The sequence below is a fragment of the Anoplopoma fimbria genome, chromosome 16 (genome assembly GCF_027596085.1).
Source record: "Anoplopoma fimbria isolate UVic2021 breed Golden Eagle Sablefish chromosome 16, Afim_UVic_2022, whole genome shotgun sequence".
Classification (NCBI taxonomy): domain Eukaryota; kingdom Metazoa; phylum Chordata; class Actinopteri; order Perciformes; family Anoplopomatidae; genus Anoplopoma; species Anoplopoma fimbria.
In genome coordinates this window covers 10665592-10686253 of record NC_072464.1, presented here as the reverse complement: position 1 = coordinate 10686253, position 20662 = coordinate 10665592, and the positions used below count along the sequence as shown (strand labels likewise).

The 20662-nt window shown below is 42.2% G+C and overlaps 1 protein-coding gene across 3 annotated transcripts in view; it reads left to right on the top strand.

The window, feature by feature from the left end:
* Positions 1 to 20662, top strand: part of gsk3ba (glycogen synthase kinase 3 beta, genome duplicate a) — a 115712-nt gene that overhangs the window by 10329 nt on the left and 84721 nt on the right. Inside the window, exons 3-11 of one of the 3 annotated variants that reach the window (XR_008531800.1) lie at positions 6264 to 6347; positions 12013 to 12123; positions 13379 to 13509; positions 14338 to 14444; positions 14705 to 14802; positions 14941 to 15048; positions 16263 to 16449; positions 16640 to 16738; positions 17251 to 19789. Coding sequence is in view for 2 of the 3 variants with exons in the window: in XM_054615037.1 (XP_054471012.1) it covers positions 6264 to 6347; positions 12013 to 12123; positions 13379 to 13509; positions 14338 to 14444; positions 14705 to 14802; positions 14941 to 15048; positions 16263 to 16449; positions 16640 to 16738; positions 17251 to 17321 (996 nt within the window). In the remaining variant the exon portion in view is untranslated. Of the gene's footprint in view, positions 1 to 6263; positions 6348 to 12012; positions 12124 to 13378; positions 13510 to 14337; positions 14445 to 14704; positions 14803 to 14940; positions 15049 to 16262; positions 16450 to 16639; positions 16739 to 17250; positions 20527 to 20662 lie in introns of those variants that run through there. The other 2 variants (XM_054615038.1, XM_054615037.1) reach the window with 2 other exon arrangements.

Sequence of the window (20662 nt, the reverse complement as noted above, 5' to 3'; positions counted from 1 at the left end):
ATTCCCCTACCAGCAACTACTAGTGCCCAGTCGTTGTGCTAAGCTAATCTAACCGGCTACTGGTGGTTGCCTTACATTTACTGTATCTCAATTATCAGTCCTTTTTACGTGACCTCTGTGAACAGGGCCCTGGTTAGTATGCTGGTGTTCACTTTGATGTTGGTAGATTTTTCCCAGATGTACAAGCGAATGAGATCAACCTTCTGATTCTGAAGTCTGTGTGCACAGATTTTACTTACCGAAGGACAAGCCTGTGTTCTGCTGTGATAGTCATTTTCCTAATCAGTGTGTGAGTTATAAAAGGGCTAAATAAGGAACAGGCCTACCTAATTGCTGTTATATGTGGCATTTGTCCATGTGACATATTTGTCCCTATTGAGATACTCATTGGATAATACAGTAATTTAGGTATAAAATGTGTGTTACATTTTTTTTAATTGGGTATCTTGATTTTAATTGGTAATACAGAGCTAGTCTATTGATTCACCAGCCCAGCTCATGATTTTAGATCTAATGCGTTTCTCTCAGGAGAATCAGGGTGTGTTACAGGAGAGGACAAGAACAGGGAAAGCAGGACAAGCTTTTATGTCTCCCTGGTTGTTTCCTGGACTGCCAACCTCCAGCTCCATGTCCCGTGAGAGTCAATAAAGTTTAGTCAAAGTTGAGTCAGATGTGTTTCACCGGGGGACTGTTTAGTTGAGCAAACCGGTTCAGCTAAATATTTCAGCAGCTCAGTGCCCCAGGTTTAACCTTTTTATGGAGGAGCAGCACAGTTTCTTCAGCAGGTGCTAGTCCTTCGCCATCCAAAACCTGACAAGATAAATTATGTCCTTTTTTTTAAAGGTGTCGCTCATCTGTCACAAAATCCACATTTGTGACTCTGCAGGCTGGCCATGATAAAGTCTTATCCTGCTTTTCCTGTTAACCTGTGGTTAGCATGACACGCTAGCAAATTTGCATCTTCAGACAATGTTCAGCTGAAGATCAGCCCCTCTACCTCCGCCGTCTTTGGCTCTGTATGCCCCCTTTTTTCTGTCTCATTGCTTCTACTCGCCAGGCCGGTCCTTCACTGTGAACAGCTTGTTATGAAAAATGAAGCAAAAAAATCACGCTAAGACTCCTCACATGACTGCCAAGCACGCGCCAGTAAGTGTGTGTGTAAACCCCCACCACACACACACACACACACACACACACACACACACACACACACACACACACACACACACACACACACACACACACACAAACATACCCAAACACCTGCGTTCTATTTTCTTCTTTTTCCTTCGCCTCTTCAAAAGTCCTCTCTCTCTCTACACTCTGATGTGGTGTTCATCTGTGAAGTGAGCCTGGGTTAACAGAACCACGTCAGTCCGACATGTGTGAATGCTTTATTTTCTCTCACTAGCACGCACGTACACACATGCATACACACGAGTCAAACAGGGTAATCATGTGAATAGGCTTCGTGTTAGGATGTAGATGATGAATGTGTGAGGCAATCCTGGTGGGCTTACAATATGCTCCTGGTGCATTATGGGATAGGTCCTCCTCCACTCCCATTAGAGGGATCCTATATCATCCTATTGGAAAATGGATTTCCTCAGAGCATGAGCAGAGAATGTCAGCTGGTAATGGCACGTACACAACATTGTTAAAGGATGAATCTGGTGATTTTTTTTGGATTTTTTTTTTTTCTGTCTTTTCATTGTGTTCGTAACTAACAAGTATTGTTTTGGCAGTCACAACCTGCAATAGCTTATCCCCCCTCGTCAAATTTTCTCCAAAAACGAAACAAATCATTAAGCCACATTGTTTCTACGCGCTGACGTGTTTCATTACAATGAAGATGGACACAATCCCACATAGTACACCACCCTGCTACTGAGATTACTCATAGGAGACACAAATGTGTGTATAAATGCACAATTTACATTTGTGTTAGTAACTTTTGCTAAATTCCGTATTCGTGATCCCTTTTTCAAAAGATTTATGAGATTTACCACAGACAGGGTAGGGAAATTATACTGTTTAGAGACAGACTTAAGGGTTGGTTGACAGGACTGACTTATTAACTAGTTTATAAGCTGTGTCTCTGCATACAGTTTCAGTTAAGTTTCATTTAACCTTAACTGTTATGAGTACAAACTACACATACAGTAGTTCACCAAATATATCTGAGCTGACCATTACTGCATTACCAAGCTGCCTGAATAATAGTTTTTTTGTGGAGTAAAAAGGGCTTGAGACATTGTTTTGTGTTTTTCTGGGATTTTGAAAAAATATAGAATAATACTGGCCTCATCCTTTAAGTTTGATCCACTATTAAATTTCATCCATAAGCTGGTACCAAAGCAGAACAGTAAAACTGTGAATGTGCATCTGTGTCTCTTCGTGTAGGTGTCGTGCGATTCCTCACTGCTCTTAATCCTTTTAGAAAATGAATGTGGTTTTGTCTGACAGTAAACATCAGCACCACCAAGGTGTAGCACCTCTAGCAACCCTTAAATTGAGGTATTCTCTCTCTTTTTCTCTGTCTGCTGGCTGGTGCTGCTGACACACTGGAGGATGACAGGTCAGCAGGAATGACTGCAGTATAACTGGAGCTGGGCAGGGCTACTCAACAGCCTGTCTGCTCCTCTTCCATATGGTACCATCTTTCTCACATACAAATCAGGCACACACACACACACACACACACACACACACACACACACACACACACACACACACACACACACACACACACACACACACAGCACACACACACACACACACACACACACACACACACACACACACAACACACACACACTCTTAAGCTCTCCCACTAAAGCCACTGCAAGAAGACGAGGGCGTTGCCTGCAGAGCACGATGCCTTCGATGGCTGGTCCTTGACCCACGCGCTATGATGTCACTTTAGTGTGTGTGTGTGTGTGTGTGTGTGTGTGTGTGTGTGTGTGTGTGTGTGTGTGTGTGTGTGTGTGTGTGTGTGTGTGTGTGTGTGTGTGTGTGTGTGTGTGTGTGTGTGTGTGTGTGTGTGTGTGTGTGTGTGTGTGTGTGTGTGTGTGGGTACTTGTGTAAAGGGAAAAAAGCATGGGGAGGGGACTGTGGGAACCATTTGTGTCTGCCTCTAAGTGAATTAGACTGGGCTGATTGTCTATACCAGGACATTGAGCTATAGAGATGCTGCTGCTGAGATGATGAGGTTTTACTTCAGTGGACAGACGACTCGCTCCGCTCTGTTAAAAAATTAATGAGAGGGGATTAAATCCTCATAAAGTGGCATAAAAGTGTGGAAGGACAGCAGCGTATCTCCCTGTGCCAGTCAGCTTGGCCCGGACCCAAATATCAGTCGATCTCATCGTACCCAGTCAGCTAGCACAGTTTTTCACTATTTCTTTTTTTTTTTTTTTGTCGCCCTTATTCAGACAATTAGCTAGCAGGCTCATCAGGCAGCTTTTCAATCTACTGTATGTCTCAAAGCTGTAGAGCGGAAACATTCATCCAATTAATTGATTAGTTATGATATTATTTAAAAGTACTTGTGTTATTTTAAAGAGAAAAAACACAAATATACTTCTCAAATGTGGATATTTGCTGGTTTTCTTCTCTTTGGTTATGACTATCTTTGGGATTTATACTGTAAGATAGTAAAAGCCCCTTGGACTCTGGTAACTTGTGATGACATTTACTTTATATCTTAAAATGTTATTATTATTATTATTATTATTATTATTATTTTAGGGTCCCAACTATCCATAAAGTTTTTTTTTTTATCTTTAATTGTTCCATTGACAAAATGCCAGATAGTGGTGCAGAATTTACTAAAGCCTAAGCTGGCACTTAAATGTAAAAAAAAAAACAGTCAAACAGTTAACTATCAAATAAGACCAAAAAAAGTCACTTCACTAGAGGCTGGAACTAGGTCTGAAAAATTCAAACAATGAACTGATTATCAAAAGGGACGATCATTTCAGCTCTAAATTATGAATCAATATATGAAATAATTGTTTGCTACAGCACCACATAACTATTGGTACTGATTCTAGAAATGTTTTGCACTTTGACCCAAAGCTAAAAGCAGTGTTCCCGATGAGCAGCTGATTCCCGATGATTTGTGACATAATTTATCTTGTCTGGTTTTGGATAGCAAAGGACTAGCACCTGTGGAAAATGTGTGCTGATCTTTAAAAAGATTAAACCCGGGGTAGTGAACTGCTGAAGTATTTAGCTGAACCGGTTGGCTCAACTCGACAGTCTCAGTGTGGAAACGCTACAGGAAAACACATCTGACTCAGCTTTGACCAAACTTAATTTTCCACTTCCTTAAGTATTTATTAATGCACAAGCAGAATAAATCAACAGAAATGAAAACACAAGGAATTTGTCCTGTGTTTTTTTATTTTTTTTATTATTCATTTCAGGCTTAGAGGTTGGTCAGTCACCTCATTGGCTTCTCATTCAGTTATGGGTTTACAGTCAGTCAAGACAGCATATGAGCTGCTCTACTTTTACACCAAAGTCCTATGTTGAACACATGTTCCCCGGTACAGGGCCGCGACCTGTGTGCTATTCTTTTACACCAAACCTGAAGCCTGTGTTTACACAAAAAGAGGGTCAGACAGTGTATCAGGTCACTGCCAGCTCTGGGGTCAGCAAGTTAATCGCACATCCCGTAAGAGCACCGTCGACCCTTGTCCACCCAGAAACCCCCCACATTGGCCCTTGTTTGTTGCATTGTTTTGTCAACCAATTGGCTCGATATTGATTTTTTCAACCAGTGAAATAGTCGGCAAGCTACTGGTTAGTCACTCTGTCAGTTTAATTGTACAACTGAAGTTTCTCAATCGATGTCGGCTGTAAGCTGATTACTTTTTGGTATATTATTTGTTTTCTGCACTCCATTGAGTTCCTACATGTGACAAATATTGTGGCTATGTAGAGAAATGGATAATCCAAGATACCAATTATGAAACGCCTGGAAATGATGGTTCCAATACAGATTTTCCATTTATGCAAACAAAAGATTCATTTGATGTAAATCCCAATCCTGACATTCTTGCTGTCATAATCTCATATTTATAATACTAATATGAATTTCATTGCAGTTAGTGTGTGTGTGTGCCTCATACAGTTTAAGTACCACAATCAATAGTACAAAACCCCCCATTCTACTATTCAAGCTGCTCATGACGTCAAAAAAACAAAAGCCAAACTGTTATGTAGTGACTGCGTTATTCGGACAAAATCTGCATTTCACTTTTGTCCCTGCATTCTGCTTTCTTTTTTTCCTCTGCCTTCTGACGATTCTCCATTCACTTTCTGCAGTGGAGTCCAAATGTTCCACAAGCACTTTAGATAAGGTCAATGCAAAGCACTCTAATAAAGAGAGGAGGGGGGGGGAGAAATGGAGACGGGGAGAAAATCTGAACTATAATGAAGCCGTTAAAGCTTTATGTAATGCTTGAATTCCTGCCCTCCCTTGATAATGTTGAATTCCATATGTACAACCATTTTCTGCATGGACACACTGTATATGGATACAGACGGAGTGCTCTACCACGGTTCAATGCTGACATCTTGTTCTAGTGGCCCTGTGAGAGCCGGTAACTCGTCATCACGCTACAGGCCCCAAGGCAACTGTTACTTTAATTTTACTTTATTTATTCGTCCCATCTTTCTCTCAGAAGAGTTCTGCTCTGGGTCTGTGTCGTGAACTCCTTTTGCTTTCGAGGGGCTATTTCTCCTTAATTGTTGCTTCCGTTGATGAGAACAGGAAACATGCAATACATAATTGCGTCATCATGTTTCAGCCCTTGGGATTTATTCAACCATTTTAATTTTTTTTCTATTTATCAGCTTTCTTTTGCTGCTACCACAACAAATTTTCTTAAATCCTGATTCCGGACAAGGTGGCACATTGAGCTTGTGACAGTGACGTGGCTGACAACGAGATAGTTGTTTCAAAAATGCTTGGTGTTAAATGTGTTTTCTCTCATAAGACACAGCGAGGTGACATTTTTTTAAGCACTACTCTGTATGGCCGTAATGCGGCCATTGCCATAACGGTGACATGTAATGTATAACTCTTAGTCAAGTAAATAACACTTTGAACTGTCCCTAACTGTGCTGTGGGTCCAATGGAAGGTGTTCAGGGTCCCCTAAAGGACCACAGACTCACTTCTAGAACAATGAGCCTGAATCTTGCATGTAATATGAAAAATGTAACGTGTCATTCATGTTTTTATTCTGTGCAGAACCGCGAGCTGCAGATCATGAGGAAGTTGGACCACTGCAACATAGTCCGTTTGCGCTACTTCTTCTACTCCAGTGGAGACAAGGTCAGTTGGTTGAGTGTGTCTGACGTTTGTCTTTGGACTGCATTATTAATTATGTTTAATACCACTCTGCAAATCAAGCGTCAATGAATGGAATATTTCATTTAAGTACTCATTTTTCATCTTCAAGCACACCATAAGCTTGCCTGGACTCACTGAGTGTTTAAATGACTAAACACTTGGCTTCAATTAGAGTTATGAAATAATTAAGCTTTCTCCCATGTTTCAATAATCACAGTAATGAGTAATACTAGCATTTATGCCATCACTTTTCAGCCATAGTCTTTTCTTTTCCTTGGAATTTTCTTCTTCTTTTAGACTTTAGTTTTACATTTTACACATCAATGTCTTGCTGTGTTGGCTTTTGAACCCTCTTCCTGTCAGCTGCACCATTTTAAGCCTTCCTCCTGGCCTCAATAGGGAAGACCCTCTCTCTGCCTCTCTCTGTCGACCATTGGAGGTCTCCTGGCGACAACTAGGCTGGACTATGTCATTCAACCAGGCAGATGTCCATGTGACATATATAGACACAAACCTGGCAGACAAGCTGTTGGGACTATACCCATGACTCTGCATTTAGGAATGCCCCCATGTTGCACACCTACGAGGCCAAGGAAAGCTGTGGGGGATTAAAGAAGGGAGGTGATGATGTGGGTAGCTGGGTGGGAGGTAGAGGCCACTGAGAGATGGGAAGGGAGCATCTATTCACCAGACCAGAGGGCGTCGGCTTATTATAGACCCACCCTCCCCTCCCCTCTGTGCTCTAAGCTCCTCCCACATCCCCACCCCTCGCCTCATGCCATGTGGTCACTGACCTCTGGGAATCTCAGTTAGTTTCTTGGTACACTGCTAGCGCTGACTTGTCTCAGAAGTGACCCGGCAGATCCCAAACATGACTTTCGCAATCACAGAATGAGCTATTTTTATAATCCACAACTTTCATATGTATCTTTTATTACTTTAACCTTTACACCTTTTAAATCCCCCAATCCTGCGTGTCCTCCTTTCATGTATCCATTTCTCCCCCCTCCCCCCCCAAAACCATATCGCCACAGGCTAATTATGGAGGCTGGCACTGTGTTGTTGGTATGGGGATTTACCACCCGTAGAGCCTCGACTTAGAAAAGAGAGGGTAGAGGGGGGCCAGAAGTAGGCTAAAGGTAAACCACCTGGATAGGGCGCTTAGCCGATGTGTAGAGAGTTGCAGACAAGTTAATGGATGAGTGTCAGATGTTGGCAGAGGGTGAGGCAGAGATAAGACGTGGTCAGGTTTGTATGAGGGTGCTGTTGGTGTCCTGATGGGAGGGTTCATGCTGGGTGCAGCTGGGAGCCGGTCTATGGTGCGGCTGGGGCGGCTGTGGCGTAGTGGAGAGCAAGGTAGTTCTCCAATCAGAGGGTCGGTGGTTCGATACCCGGCTTCGGCAGTCGATGTGTCCTTGGGCAAGACACTTAACCCCAAGTTGCTCCCGAAGGCTTGCCATCGGTGTGGACTGGATGTGAATGAATGTTAGTTAGAGTCTGATGGTGGCACCTTGCATGGTAGCCTGTCATCAGTGTGTGAATGGGTGAATGATATGTAATATACTACTGATTGTAAGTCGCTTTGGATAAAAGTGTCTGCTAAATGACTGTACTGTAATGTAATGTAATGTAATATGGGACTGCTGCTACTGTAGCTGCCAGCATGTGCACAGGTAGTCTTATGTAACTGCTGGCATGTGGCGTGCTTGACACACACAGTGTGCTTTTGCTTTTACCCTTTAACCGCTTGTATAATACTGTTCAAACAGAAGGCCACAGGTCCAAACAGCGTGGGCAGGTAGGCAAATAGCGGTTTGACTTTAAAATAAACAGTCGCAAAGATTGTGTCAGCTTAATGTGTTACATGCACTGAGTTACTCCCCGCTTTCGTTAAAATCCCATCTGTGTACACATACAAAAAGGCACAATTCCTTTGAATATCTTTTCTTGACTCTGACATACAAACATACATATCAGCATTCTTGTCTGCACGTTCTGAAGCTACGGGTTTCAGTTGTAGCAGCCTAAAAAAAAAAATCAGTTCATGGTCAAGTTTTGTTGCGTTTACTACATTGACATAAATTGCAAATCCAATCCTGAGCGGAGGGACGAACTGCCTGAGCGGTTTTCTGTGCTTTCTGAGTTTGTCAGCTTTGAGCCAATCTGACACATCTTTGTATTTCAGTGTTTGATCCAAAGAGCTCTCATCTTTAGGATGAATAGACAACCAGGCACTTCCCCAAGGCCCAAAAACCTCAGGGTTCACCAGATTCACTGTGTGGCGATTACTTTGTGTTAATGTAGGGCCCTTCCTCAAAATATTTGGTAAAATCTAGTTTCAAATCCCTTCAGTTTCTATTGTTTATTACATGCTGCATACTTTTAAAATAAAGTATTTAAACTCAAAGTACCTCACATTATATTACGCAGAATATTTCGATAATAGTTGTACTGGTTGGTTCCTAGGCTTAGGGCAAAAATACTGAAGCAGCAGTGTGTAGTCTGTTGCCTGTTGCACCTAACATGATGGTCACTTGAAGATGACTGTTACACACGGTGCACAGAGTGGAGGGGGAGAAATGGTTGGGTGAGCCCACAGCTTAGTCTTTACCCTGGGGCCCACTAGCAGGTCAATGTGACCCTCACCATCCCGATGTTGCTCTCTAGTGGCCAGGTTTTTTTTTTTTTTAACATATATTGGTTGAACAGCATTGCTTCTAGGTAATAAGCCAGCTCTGGTGTGTAGTCAGCAGAGCTACAGGATGTGTCTAGGGAGAGTTTATGGCAATGCCAATGCCAAACATACAGTTTATATGTGGCTCTGACCACTTTAATATTACATCTGTATTCCGAAGTTGCAATTATCTTCATTAGTGTGTGTCAAAATAAGAAGAATTTACACACCTTATGCCCCTCTTCTTATTTCTGCGCCTCTGTCTGAGTTCCTTGAACCAGGCATCAGCTTTTGGTTGAGTCTGAGTCAGTTGAATCAATTTGCACATTCATTTGTAATGTTGACTGGCTGTAAAAACATTTTTTATCCCAGATTCAAACAAGTTAAGTTGCCCGAACATTGTCTCTAAAACTGATTCCTGTGTGAACGCGAGTAAACACCCCAACACATATGCAGCGTTGTCATGTACAGGGTTGTCTGGATTCAGCTTCTGTACTGTAACAGCAATATTTCAATATCACTAATGCAACAAATAGTACAAAAATATTCATTTTGCGGTGCATGTTTTGCTGCTTGCTGTCCCTATTTTTTTATATGCTAAAAAGAAGTTGCCACTGATGGCAACCATAAGCCAATTTCTCAAAGTTGTGACCAATGGTTACCTGGCAACTGTAACTGTAGAGTCTTGCTGTAGTGTAATTCTATTTAATCATATGTATGTATTTATTCATTAGGATGGGCTGATTCATGTTGTGTTTCACACATGTCAATCACACTCTAAGTATATCATCAGAAAGCCCACATGCTAATATAAGCTACACTTGTGGAAACTGACCCATAAACTGTACATTTCTACACAGATTCCATAAATCCGCTTCTCTTTCACAACATAGCATCAAAATGATTGTCGTTGATGGATATCTGAGACAGTTGCTCAGGTGCAAGCAGTTTTTCTCAGCAAATTAGATGCTGAATTATTTAGCCGGGGGTGAACAAGGAGCCAATGAACCCCCCCCCCGGCTAACCATCTGGGAACAAGCCAAGGAAGTGGCTTTGTAGTGAGGCAGGAAGTGAGTCATCGCTGTTGCTAGGCTAAATATAGCTTTGACGGCGCTAGCAGGAGGCGGAGCGGGCCTTCTTGTCGTCACAAATGTTGTCAATGGGAGATTTCTAGTGGGTGCACTGCACACACACACACACACACACACACACACACACACACACACACACACACACACACACACACACACACACACACACACACACACACACACACACACACGGCATTGATAGAGACACACACAGAGAGAGTGTTAGGGGGGAGGATGATGCCAGTGACAGATGAGTGTGTGTAAATGAAGCTCCCCATGTTTGAGAGCTGTTTGGGAAATGCTGCTCATCATCACTGATATCCACAACCGTTTGTTTTAGCCTGTCTCCATGTCCTCCTGACCCGGTATTTCATTCAGTCACCATATATATGCGTCTAATTGTCTGAGTGGGAGTATTAGAGATCAGTCAGTACAAAGCAGGGCATTGAGCGGACAGAAGTGTACCACACAGTCTGTCTGGGAGCTCTTCACGGGACCAGCTCGGTCATCGCGCTTTGCAGAGCTGCAGGGAGCCAGCTCTGTCTACTAACACATAAAAACGCTAAAAAATGAGATTGGACACAGAGCTCCAGACCTAAATAGTAGGGGGAGAATAAAGCATTGTCATATTACCTCAAGGCAGTATGTCTCACAGGTTTAACACTGGTCAACAGGGCAGGGTTGGGGTTACTTCTCCGCTGGTGATGTAAAACAAATGAACACTCCTGGCTACAGTGTCGTGATTCATAAGGGTGTGAACAAATGTTTTTTTTAAATCCACCGCTGACGTAGTCCCCCACAAAGGCACTGTTAACATTCAAACACTACATTGCTAAGCTGTTTCAGGAATTTACTGAGCATGTTTTAAAATAACTAAACTATGTTTTTGTGAGTACTCAGTAGAAACCAATAGACTCTGGGCTAAGTGTCACAGGCAGAGGAGCGAGGTCAGAAGATATTGAGAGAACCATTGATGGTTTTGGTGTTGAAATGGGATTATTATGCCAGAATTGATCTGTGAAGGAAACGTATAAAGGCACTCATTCTGGTGAATAAACCAGCCCATACACCTGTCCATCGATTCAGCCTGTTTCTGGTAGCTTTTGTATTCATCCTATCAACCAGCCCTTAGTCAAGACAAAGTGTGTCAATTTAAGGTTTGACTGCTCCACCTGACCATCAGTTCCTTTTTTAATTTCTAAAAATAGTGTTTTTCTTTTGTATCTAAAAATATTAAGACAGTTTCATTTCCGTACAAGCTGTGAGTGTGATTTGACTTTAAGGTCTCAAACAATGGACTCACAAGAAACACCAAATGACTCAGTGCTGACGAACTCTGGTCAGAATCAAAGGAGAAGGGAAGTTGTTAAAATAATTGGGTGGAGAAGCTTCAGATGCAGCATCCTTTCAGGGTCAGTGCGCTCCAGAGTTTAACGTGCACAACCCCGCCCTCCGACATAGGCCCCCCTCCAACCAGGAAATGATATCATTGTCTGCGGCCACTGGTGGAGCGCAGGCCGTTATGACGCATGGTTGTGTGTTTCCTGCCCTCGGGGAAAGAGTCCTTTACAATGGATCCACAGTTAGTCTATGAAAAAAGAATTTGTTACATCAGTTCAGCAGGGAAAGACGTATCAAAACTGCAGACAGAGAGGGAAAAGGATGGGAAGAAAACATTTGCCAAATAAATTAACATATTTAGCAGCTGACATGTGGGCATTAAATGTGATGAATGCTATTTTTTGTTTTATTTGCATTGTTTGTAGTCACACTCAGTGTAAAGGTAATTGTTTTGCTTGAATTTGCAACTTAAAGTAGATTAAAAAATATATATATTTTATCCTAAGCTCCTGTGTTTGCATTTTTTGCTCCTCTCCAACAGAAAGATGAAGTGTATCTGAACTTGGTTCTGGATTACGTTCCTGAGACGGTCTACAGAGTGGCCAGACACTACAGCCGAGCCAAGCAGACTCTGCCCATGGTTTATGTCAAGGTGTGTGTGTGTGTGTGTGTGTGTGTGTGTGTGTGTGTGTGTGTGTGTGTGTGTGTGTGTGTGTGTGTGTGTGTGTGTGTGTGTGTGTGTGTGTGTGTGTGTGTGTGTGTGTGTGTGTGTGTGTGTGTGTGTGTGTGTGTGTGTGTGTAATATCTTATAGCATCATTACTGTCTCAGTAGAGTACAGTTTATTATATCCAAAGTATGTAATAAACCAAAGGGTGTCTTTTCTGCTTCGTTGTGTTACTAAAAAATATGTGCTTAAACTTTCATTTATTTTAAAGACTTGAACCTAAGGCATCCATAAACCTACTAAACATTCCTACTATGTTTGTTTTCTAAATTTAAATCTGCCCTACACCCTCAAACTAATTTCCACTGAGACATGCTATAAGCTTTTATTTGCTAACAAGCTGTTTTAACTATTCCGAGTGAGAATTTCAGTTCAACACCTGCACATAAGAGACTAAATGAGTTATAAGCAGCATGATCTGGGATTAAACGTTTCTAACTGACACCATTTACCCCTGTTGACACAAAGATTTGATGTCTTTTTACACTGTTTTTCACAAGAGTTTCCTTAACTCTGTAAAAATTTAAAAATAAATGTGAAACTGAAATGTCACTATATCATTATTTGCACAACAAAATATGCAGAAAGTGAAGGGCTGAGCAGACCTTTTCACCGCATTGTATATTACCGTATAGTTTGCTTGCATGCCCTTATTTGTCACTTTCTGAGTATTTCTGATTGTGACAGATATGTGAGGTGAATGTGAGACTGATCTGTAAAGGCAAAAAAGTAATTACACATCATCTGTCACTTCAGTCTGACTCATTTTCAGTGAAATCATTGAAAAAACACCAACAGTTTATTAGTCCCACGATGCGGAGGAAGCACTCACGGTTACCTTTTTAACTAAACGCACCAATATGAATATTAATCGGTATAGAAAAAAATGGGGGATAAGAAGAGCTTGCACATACAGTATTACCACAAAGAAGCATTGTTTTATCTCACAAGAAAATAAAGCCCTTCATTTAGACATTCAGAATAAGTGAATTTGGTAAAGATCTATGAAAAGCTTTTTTCTAGATGTTGTTTTTGTTTAAAAGAGGTAATTGAAAGCTAAACATGTTTTGCATTGCGGACATAAGAATCTGTTTTGTATACATATATCCCCAATTGCCAAAATCAAAAAAACTGAGCTTGCCGATTTGTGTATGCGTAACCTTTGTGCGTTTCTGTGTGTAGTTGTACATGTACCAGCTGTTCAGGAGCCTGGCCTACATCCATTCTTTTGGGATCTGTCATCGGGACATCAAGCCCCAGAATCTGCTGCTGGATCCAGAGACCGCTGTGCTCAAGCTCTGCGACTTCGGCAGGTGAGACTCAGTGAATGTGTTATGTTGAGTCAACAGTGGTCAGATTTTTTTCCTGTTGTTTAAAGGAATAGTTTGACATTCTGAGAGATGCCCTTATTTGCTTTCTTGCAGAGAATATGAAGCCACAGCCAGCAGCCGGCTGGCTTAACTTGGCATAAAGACTGGAAACGTTTATAAACTAACTGAAACCAAATTAAATCTGCCTACTAGCACTTCTAAAGCTCACTATTTAGCATGTAAGACAGTATCTTGTTCTTCCTGGAGTCTCTGCTGGTTGCCTAGCAACCTCACAGTGACGACAAGACCCCAGGAAGTCACTGCACCCAGACAAAAAAAATCTGGTACATAACCTCCCGTAACACTGCTACATGTTGTTTTTGGACGGTAAAACAAACAAGACATGTATTTATTTGTGTCTTTTATAGGTGCTGATAGGTGAATTTATTTACCTTTGCATAGAAACAAGCAGTTTCTCTCTGTTTTCAGTCTTGATGCCAAGCTAAGCTAATTGTCTGATGCTAGTTGCTTCATATTTAGAGAAAATGTCAAACTACTCATTTTTAAGAATTTGGCCTTGGGCTGAGCAAAATTATTGCTGTTAGGTGTTCACTGAAGTGTTTGAATGTGGCAAAATGTTCCTTCACAATTTAAACAATTGACTGAAAACATCACCAAGTGAAGTTTATAATAAACAATTCTTTTTTATTTCACTGACAAACTCACTCTTCTGTGTAAAACCTAATCACAAGGCTTTTCTTTAGGTCCATATCTGCAGCAGAATATGGTGATGATGATGATGATGATTATGTGCTTTGACTTTGTGTGCAGTGCTAAGCAGCTGGTCCGTGGGGAGCCTAATGTGTCCTACATCTGCTCACGCTACTATCGAGCCCCTGAGCTCATCTTTGGTGCCACTGACTACACTTCCAGCATAGGTAGGCTGACTCCAGCTGTCACAGTCAACGCTTTAACCCTTAAGCCACTTAATAAGCTTCACCTCAGCACATAAAGGATATTGTATGATACACATGATTAGATAAAGATAAACACATACTGACTAAGAGAATATGATATTATCAGGTATTCTTCTGTATTATTTGTTGCTCATGCAGACTCATCCAGAGGATTAAGGTCCTCTCTGCCCTTCTTTTGCTCGTATCTGACATTCTTTTTTTTTTGTCTTTTCCCTTTTTAGATGTGTGGTCAGCTGGCTGTGTTCTGGCAGAGCTGTTGCTAGGACAACCAATCTTCCCTGGTGACAGTGGAGTGGATCAATTGGTTGAAATTATCAAGGTAATGACTGGTGGTGACCCACAGGGTGAAGAAGTCTTCATATATGATACTAAAAGTTTCTTTTTCACAACTGATGAGAAATTCCATTTATAGTCATAATGCTCTTGTTCCTCTTCTTCTCTGCCTTGTTTCCACCAGGTTCTCGGGACTCCAACCCGAGAGCAGATCCGTGAGATGAACCCCAACTACACTGAGTTCAAATTCCCCCAGATTAAGGCACATCCATGGACTAAGGTGAGTCAACAGGTACAGGAGCCCTTTTACTTCTCTATGATCCACCGCTGCTTCATATCTTGTCTCCATGCTTGTTTTTCAAACATACCCGCATGCCGCTCCGCATCCATCCAACTTCATCACATCCACCCAACAGAGCTGCATAAGGCCCAAATAGCCCCGAGCTTTTTAGATCCCATGAGGAACGACTGATAAAACACAGGCTCTAGACTCATTCACTTGCCGTAAAACTCTTTTTTTGTATTTAAATTTTTTTCTGTTGCATGTGAAGAGTTCTTAGCCTCCTATGAAATAATCTTAGGAGTGCCGGCCCATACAATATTGTATTCTTGTTTTGCTCCTTATTGACTAGCTTTGAGAAAGGTAGAAACTGTCACATGTACATTGTTGACTCAGGGGGGGAAAAGTTCGTCCTTAGTTCTTGACAATTTGTCGCTCAAGGTTTTCCCCTCTCGACAGTAGCATGCGATGGGAATTTTTCTTCACATTTCAGAATGAGTTGAAACGCAGCTATGGGTAAATACATTACATTACTTTACATTCATTTGGCTGATGCTTCTGACTGGCTGTTGAACATGTTTTTTAGCTTTGGGTTGAGTATGTTGAACCTGTGTTGTCTCAGTTACAACACTGTGTGATGAACCACCAAGAGCCCATCCTGCTCAGTCAGTCCTTATTTTGCTCTGCTTTATCTGTCAGTTTATTAAAGACAGGTTGGCCTTTGATATCAGATACAAACGTTCTCCACTTCATGCTGTTATCTTGGTGCATTACAAGTCGTGGGGAAATACAACAGGTGGGGAAACAGTAAAGAGACATTTTCTCTTCCTGGCTTTCCCTCAGCAGTCCCAACCACAGCTCTTCCATTGGATAACAGAGTCCTCCAATAAGCAGGCTGCAGGTTTCCTTTTGCCCTCTCAGAGGCCCTGCAGTGGTCGCTCTCTGCAACTGCGTTCAGTCAGTACTGCTGTTCACTGCTGCAGCAATCAAAGCCAGTCATTCATTGATTTTTTTTTTTTTTACCCCTAAATATAAACCTATTACATTTGACTGAGTACAGTAGGCTTCATAAAACACACTGCAGATATTTTTTTCTCATTTTCAAGCTCATTTTGTGTGCGTTTGTGTTTACATCATTGAAAATTCCTCTTCTGTCGGATAACTCTTGAGAATAGACTTCATGTGGTCCCTGCTGACATCGTTGTTTGTGTCCAACTGTCGTTCAGGTGTTCCGGCCGCGTACACCTCCGGAGGCCATCGCCCTGTGCTCTCGCCTGCTGGAGTACACGCCCACGGCCCGCCTCACCCCTCTAGAGGCCTGCGCACACTCCTTCTTTGACGAGCTGCGCGACCCCAACGTCAAACTGCCCAACGGGAGAGAGAAGCCCTCTCTCTTCAACTTCACCACCCAGGGTGGGCACACTCAAAGATGTTCATTTTTAATAGTTTATTGGACTGAAGTAGAAAAATATATACATGTTGAACTAAAACTGAAGCTGTTATAAGAACGTTTAGAAAAAAAGTAAATTCATAGATTATCAAAATATTTGCTGATGATTTTTATTCAACTAACCGTTTAATGGACTTGCTGTTTCTCTTTCAGAGTTATCCAGTAATCCCTCTTTGGCCTCCATACTCCTCCCTGCTCACGCCCGCAGCCAGGCCGCCGCCTCTACCCCAACCAACACCTCTGCCACCACAGGTTCGACCCGCACTTCCCTCAACAGGCCCTTTTTTATGCTGCTTGGAGGCTCTATTTCTCTGTTATAAGTACTAGTTGTGACTTCTATTGCTGCTAACTTGAATAACAGTTTTAAGCTCTAGTGGTCAATGTATTTCATTTTAACTTGTGTTAAAGGTGGTAATAAAAAGCACTGTGGGCGCTCAACTCTGCTATGCAAGTTGCTTTGACCAGAGAGTTGAATGCATTGCAAAATACATTCTTTCACACATTTATACCTTGGACTGCCTGAAACAACCATTAACCGTTGGTCACTGAGCAGTGTGGTGTTATAGATCATTACAAAAGGAATTTGGACTCCTGAAGTTGCTTTTTTCTTTCCCTGCATATATTTTCCCAATTAACTATGTGGGTGCTGTAAAGGGAGACCCATTACACTTTTTGTGTCTGTGTCAATTTTGCTTTCCCTTACTCACCGATCTCCTCAAATATACGTAATTGTTTGAATGATCATCTACTGTTCCTGTCCGCAGATGGCAGCAGCACAGAGCGAGGCCCCAGCAACACCACCGCCTCTGCCTCGGCCTCCAACTCCACCTCCTGAGCCCACAGGTGACCCGCCCCGACCCCGGTCTCAGCCCCAGCCCACGCGCCTCTCCATTGCCCTGGCCAGGGGGTGAGCTCCGCTCCGCTCCGCTCCGCTCCGCTCAGCTCTGCCCTGCTCTCCTCCCTGACAGCAGCGGAGCGATGCTGATGCTATCCGGGTTCAACAGCTAGCCCACAGCCCCCATGCCACCACCACAAAGAAAAAACATCCCTAACCCGCCTCTTTTATCCCTGACTGGCCCTTCATCCAGCTGTTCGAACTCTACTCCATCCTCCATCAAAGACGTCTCTCCGTGCCCTCTCAACAGGGAAGGAAAGCGCAGGGCCAGAGCTGTTGTCGACTGTACTATTGATAAAAGTACACTGTACATGTATACACAATGCTAGCCTGCTAATGTTTGTAAGAGGACAATCTGTAGAAAAAGTCCTAAGCTGTTTCCCTTGGCCCTCTCCCTATCTGGCCTCCCCCCTTGTCCTCATCCACATTGTCCCATTTTTTCTGCATCCTTTGACCTCTGACCTCATGTGTCCCCTGGCCGATCCCACCTATGGTTCCTCCTGTAGTGCATGGCCTGAGTATGGTTAGGATCACCCGGGGGGGTCACCCGCCCTCTCACATCTCACCTCCACTTCAACAGACAAGGCATGAGGCTCACGCACGGGTACACAGACATACACACTCATAAAACACACACACACACACACACACACACACACACACACACACACACACACACACACACACACACACGCGCACATCCTCATACACATGGGTGCATGATGATCCTGATGTATGTGGGAAGAAGCAGCCCACTTGTGGGGGTAATGTTTGGACAGTTTTTTTTGTTTTGTTTTCTTTGCCCGGGTTGTTTTTAAAATGGTCAGAAAAGCTGTTTTACACGACCTTGTTTTTAATTTTTTGTTTTGTACTCCTGGGCAGATGTTTTTGGATTGCCATGTGCAATGGATGTGACATGTATCTGGTCCTGTGTGCTTGTATAATATATACATACAATACAAAAAAAAAAAAACATGCATACATACACAGTTTATATATTACTTTTCCTTATGTATAAAAAGTATATATAGATATATGTATATTAACTACAATGGTTCCGAAATCATTTATGGTGAGCTCATATCTGGCAGAGCCGTGGCAATATTTGCTGCTGCCTAAGGACAATAGATTTAGACATGGTGGTGTTTTTGTTTTCTTTGCTGGAGTGTGGTTAGATTCCAGCAGTCTCTTCCTCGTTCTCCTGTGTTGTCTCTATTAAGGCTGTAGATGGATTTAGGGCATTGCTCTATTCCCCGTCTCTGTACCGACTCTGTCTGTAAACAGTGTTCCTGTCGCAGTGCAGTGTCTAGACAAACACCTTTCCCCGTGTCGCTCTTCCTCTCTCTCCGTCCCTGTGAAGAATTCAAGGTGTTTCTTAACACTTTTCTTTCCTCGACTCCTTGAGAAGTCTCGGGCGGTGATCCCCCGGCTCATCTCCGGCCGCCTCATGTGTCGTGACCACTGACTGAAGTGTTAGCCTAGCGTTCTTTCTCCTCCCACCTGCCGCACATAGAGCCACTAGGTACAGTCTGTCGAAGCGTCTTATTTACAGAGAATACTCACTACATTTAAAAAGGAAAAAAAAAAGAAGAAAAGAAAAGAAAAAAAGAAAAGAAAAATTTGTATATACAGTATAAATGCTCCTCACCAAAATTCTGACATGTATGACTTGTATGTTGTTGTTTTTTTATGTTGTTATGTTGATTTATTTTTTCCATGTTGTGTTCAAGGTATGTATATATGCAGACCCATGTACTGTTTATGAGCAAAAACAAAGACGACAAAGGGTATGGAAAGACATGAAAAAAAAAAGATTAAAAAACAAAACAAAACAATCAGGGCAAAACTGATGTTGTTTGTGGATATTGTGATGATGATTATGATGATGATCAGCTTTATCCAGCCATATGTTCAATCTTACCTGTACAGTACAGTAGATGACAGCTGTATTATTGTAACAAGAACTAGTCATGTATAGTGTAACTATAGTTTGGAGTGCCTTTGCTTTCATACACCTTCGCCTTGTTTCCCTCCCTCACCCAGCCCCCGCCGTCACCCCCACCCCTGATTGTGACTCTCCCTTTGGTGCTGTTGAATGTCCTGCTATCCCGCCACACACACACACACACACACACACACACACACACACACACACACACACACACACACACACACACACACACTGTCCCACTTGATTTTCAGTCCCCTCCACTCGCACCTCCTTCCGTTGCACACTTATTGTAATATACAGACATTGTTCCTTTACTGAGAAGTAGATGAGTGTTTATTTTAATTATTGTTTATCTTGGACACACATGCACGCACAAAAACATGTATACCACAGCTCTGGCACGGGCTCCGGAGCATGAAGTGAGGGGAGGGGGTCCTCCTATACTGTGTGTGTGTGTGTGTGTGTGTGTGTATATATATATATATATATATATATATATATACACACACACACACACACACAAAATACAGCACAGTTTCTGTGTTAATCACAGTGTTGGTTCTGTTACCAAAGCCAAACTAAGATGTAGTTGTGATGAGCCATCCTCAGAGGCAGTGATGTATTCTGTCTCTCTTCTTCTCTCTCTGAATATTTAGTTGTTCCTCTGTCCTCTTGCTTGTTCTCCTTCCTGTCCACATACTTGGAGGGTGGGAGGGATTCAGTAGCACCTAAGGTCGAGTCATGTAGCCTCTCTCCCGTCTCCTGCTTGCTGTAATTTCGCATTCATGGACGTGTTGCTAACCACCACACAAAAGTTTGACCACCTCACCCTACCCCTGACCCTAGTTCAATAAAAACACCACAAAGGTTACCAAAACAGAAGACGAGCAAGTATACATGCTAGTATAATATATTATACTAGCATATACACTTTGCTCACTGGGGTTAAAGAAAAGAAAATCATAGAAAATACTACAAAAACATCCTGTATAACAGTACTACTACTTGAATGCCACTGTTTGTGACTGAAATTTTTATTTCTTTTCTTTTTTTTTTTTTTTTTTTTCTTTTGTTCTGTGAAGGTAAGCTAAATGTGCACCTCTGTAAATATTCCCTCTGCGTGCTCTGAGGAATAGTTCCCTGGTACTGTAATTTGCATTAAATAAAGAGTAGGATAGCCTGGAAATGATCAAACTCTTTGTCTGTTCCATCTTCTTTTAGTGCGAGTGCAAAATGGACGTCAGAGTCGGTATGTATTAATCCTGTTCAGAGTATTTTGGTCTTAAATACATCAAAGAAAAGTGTGATGCACCAATGTTCCAAAGACTTA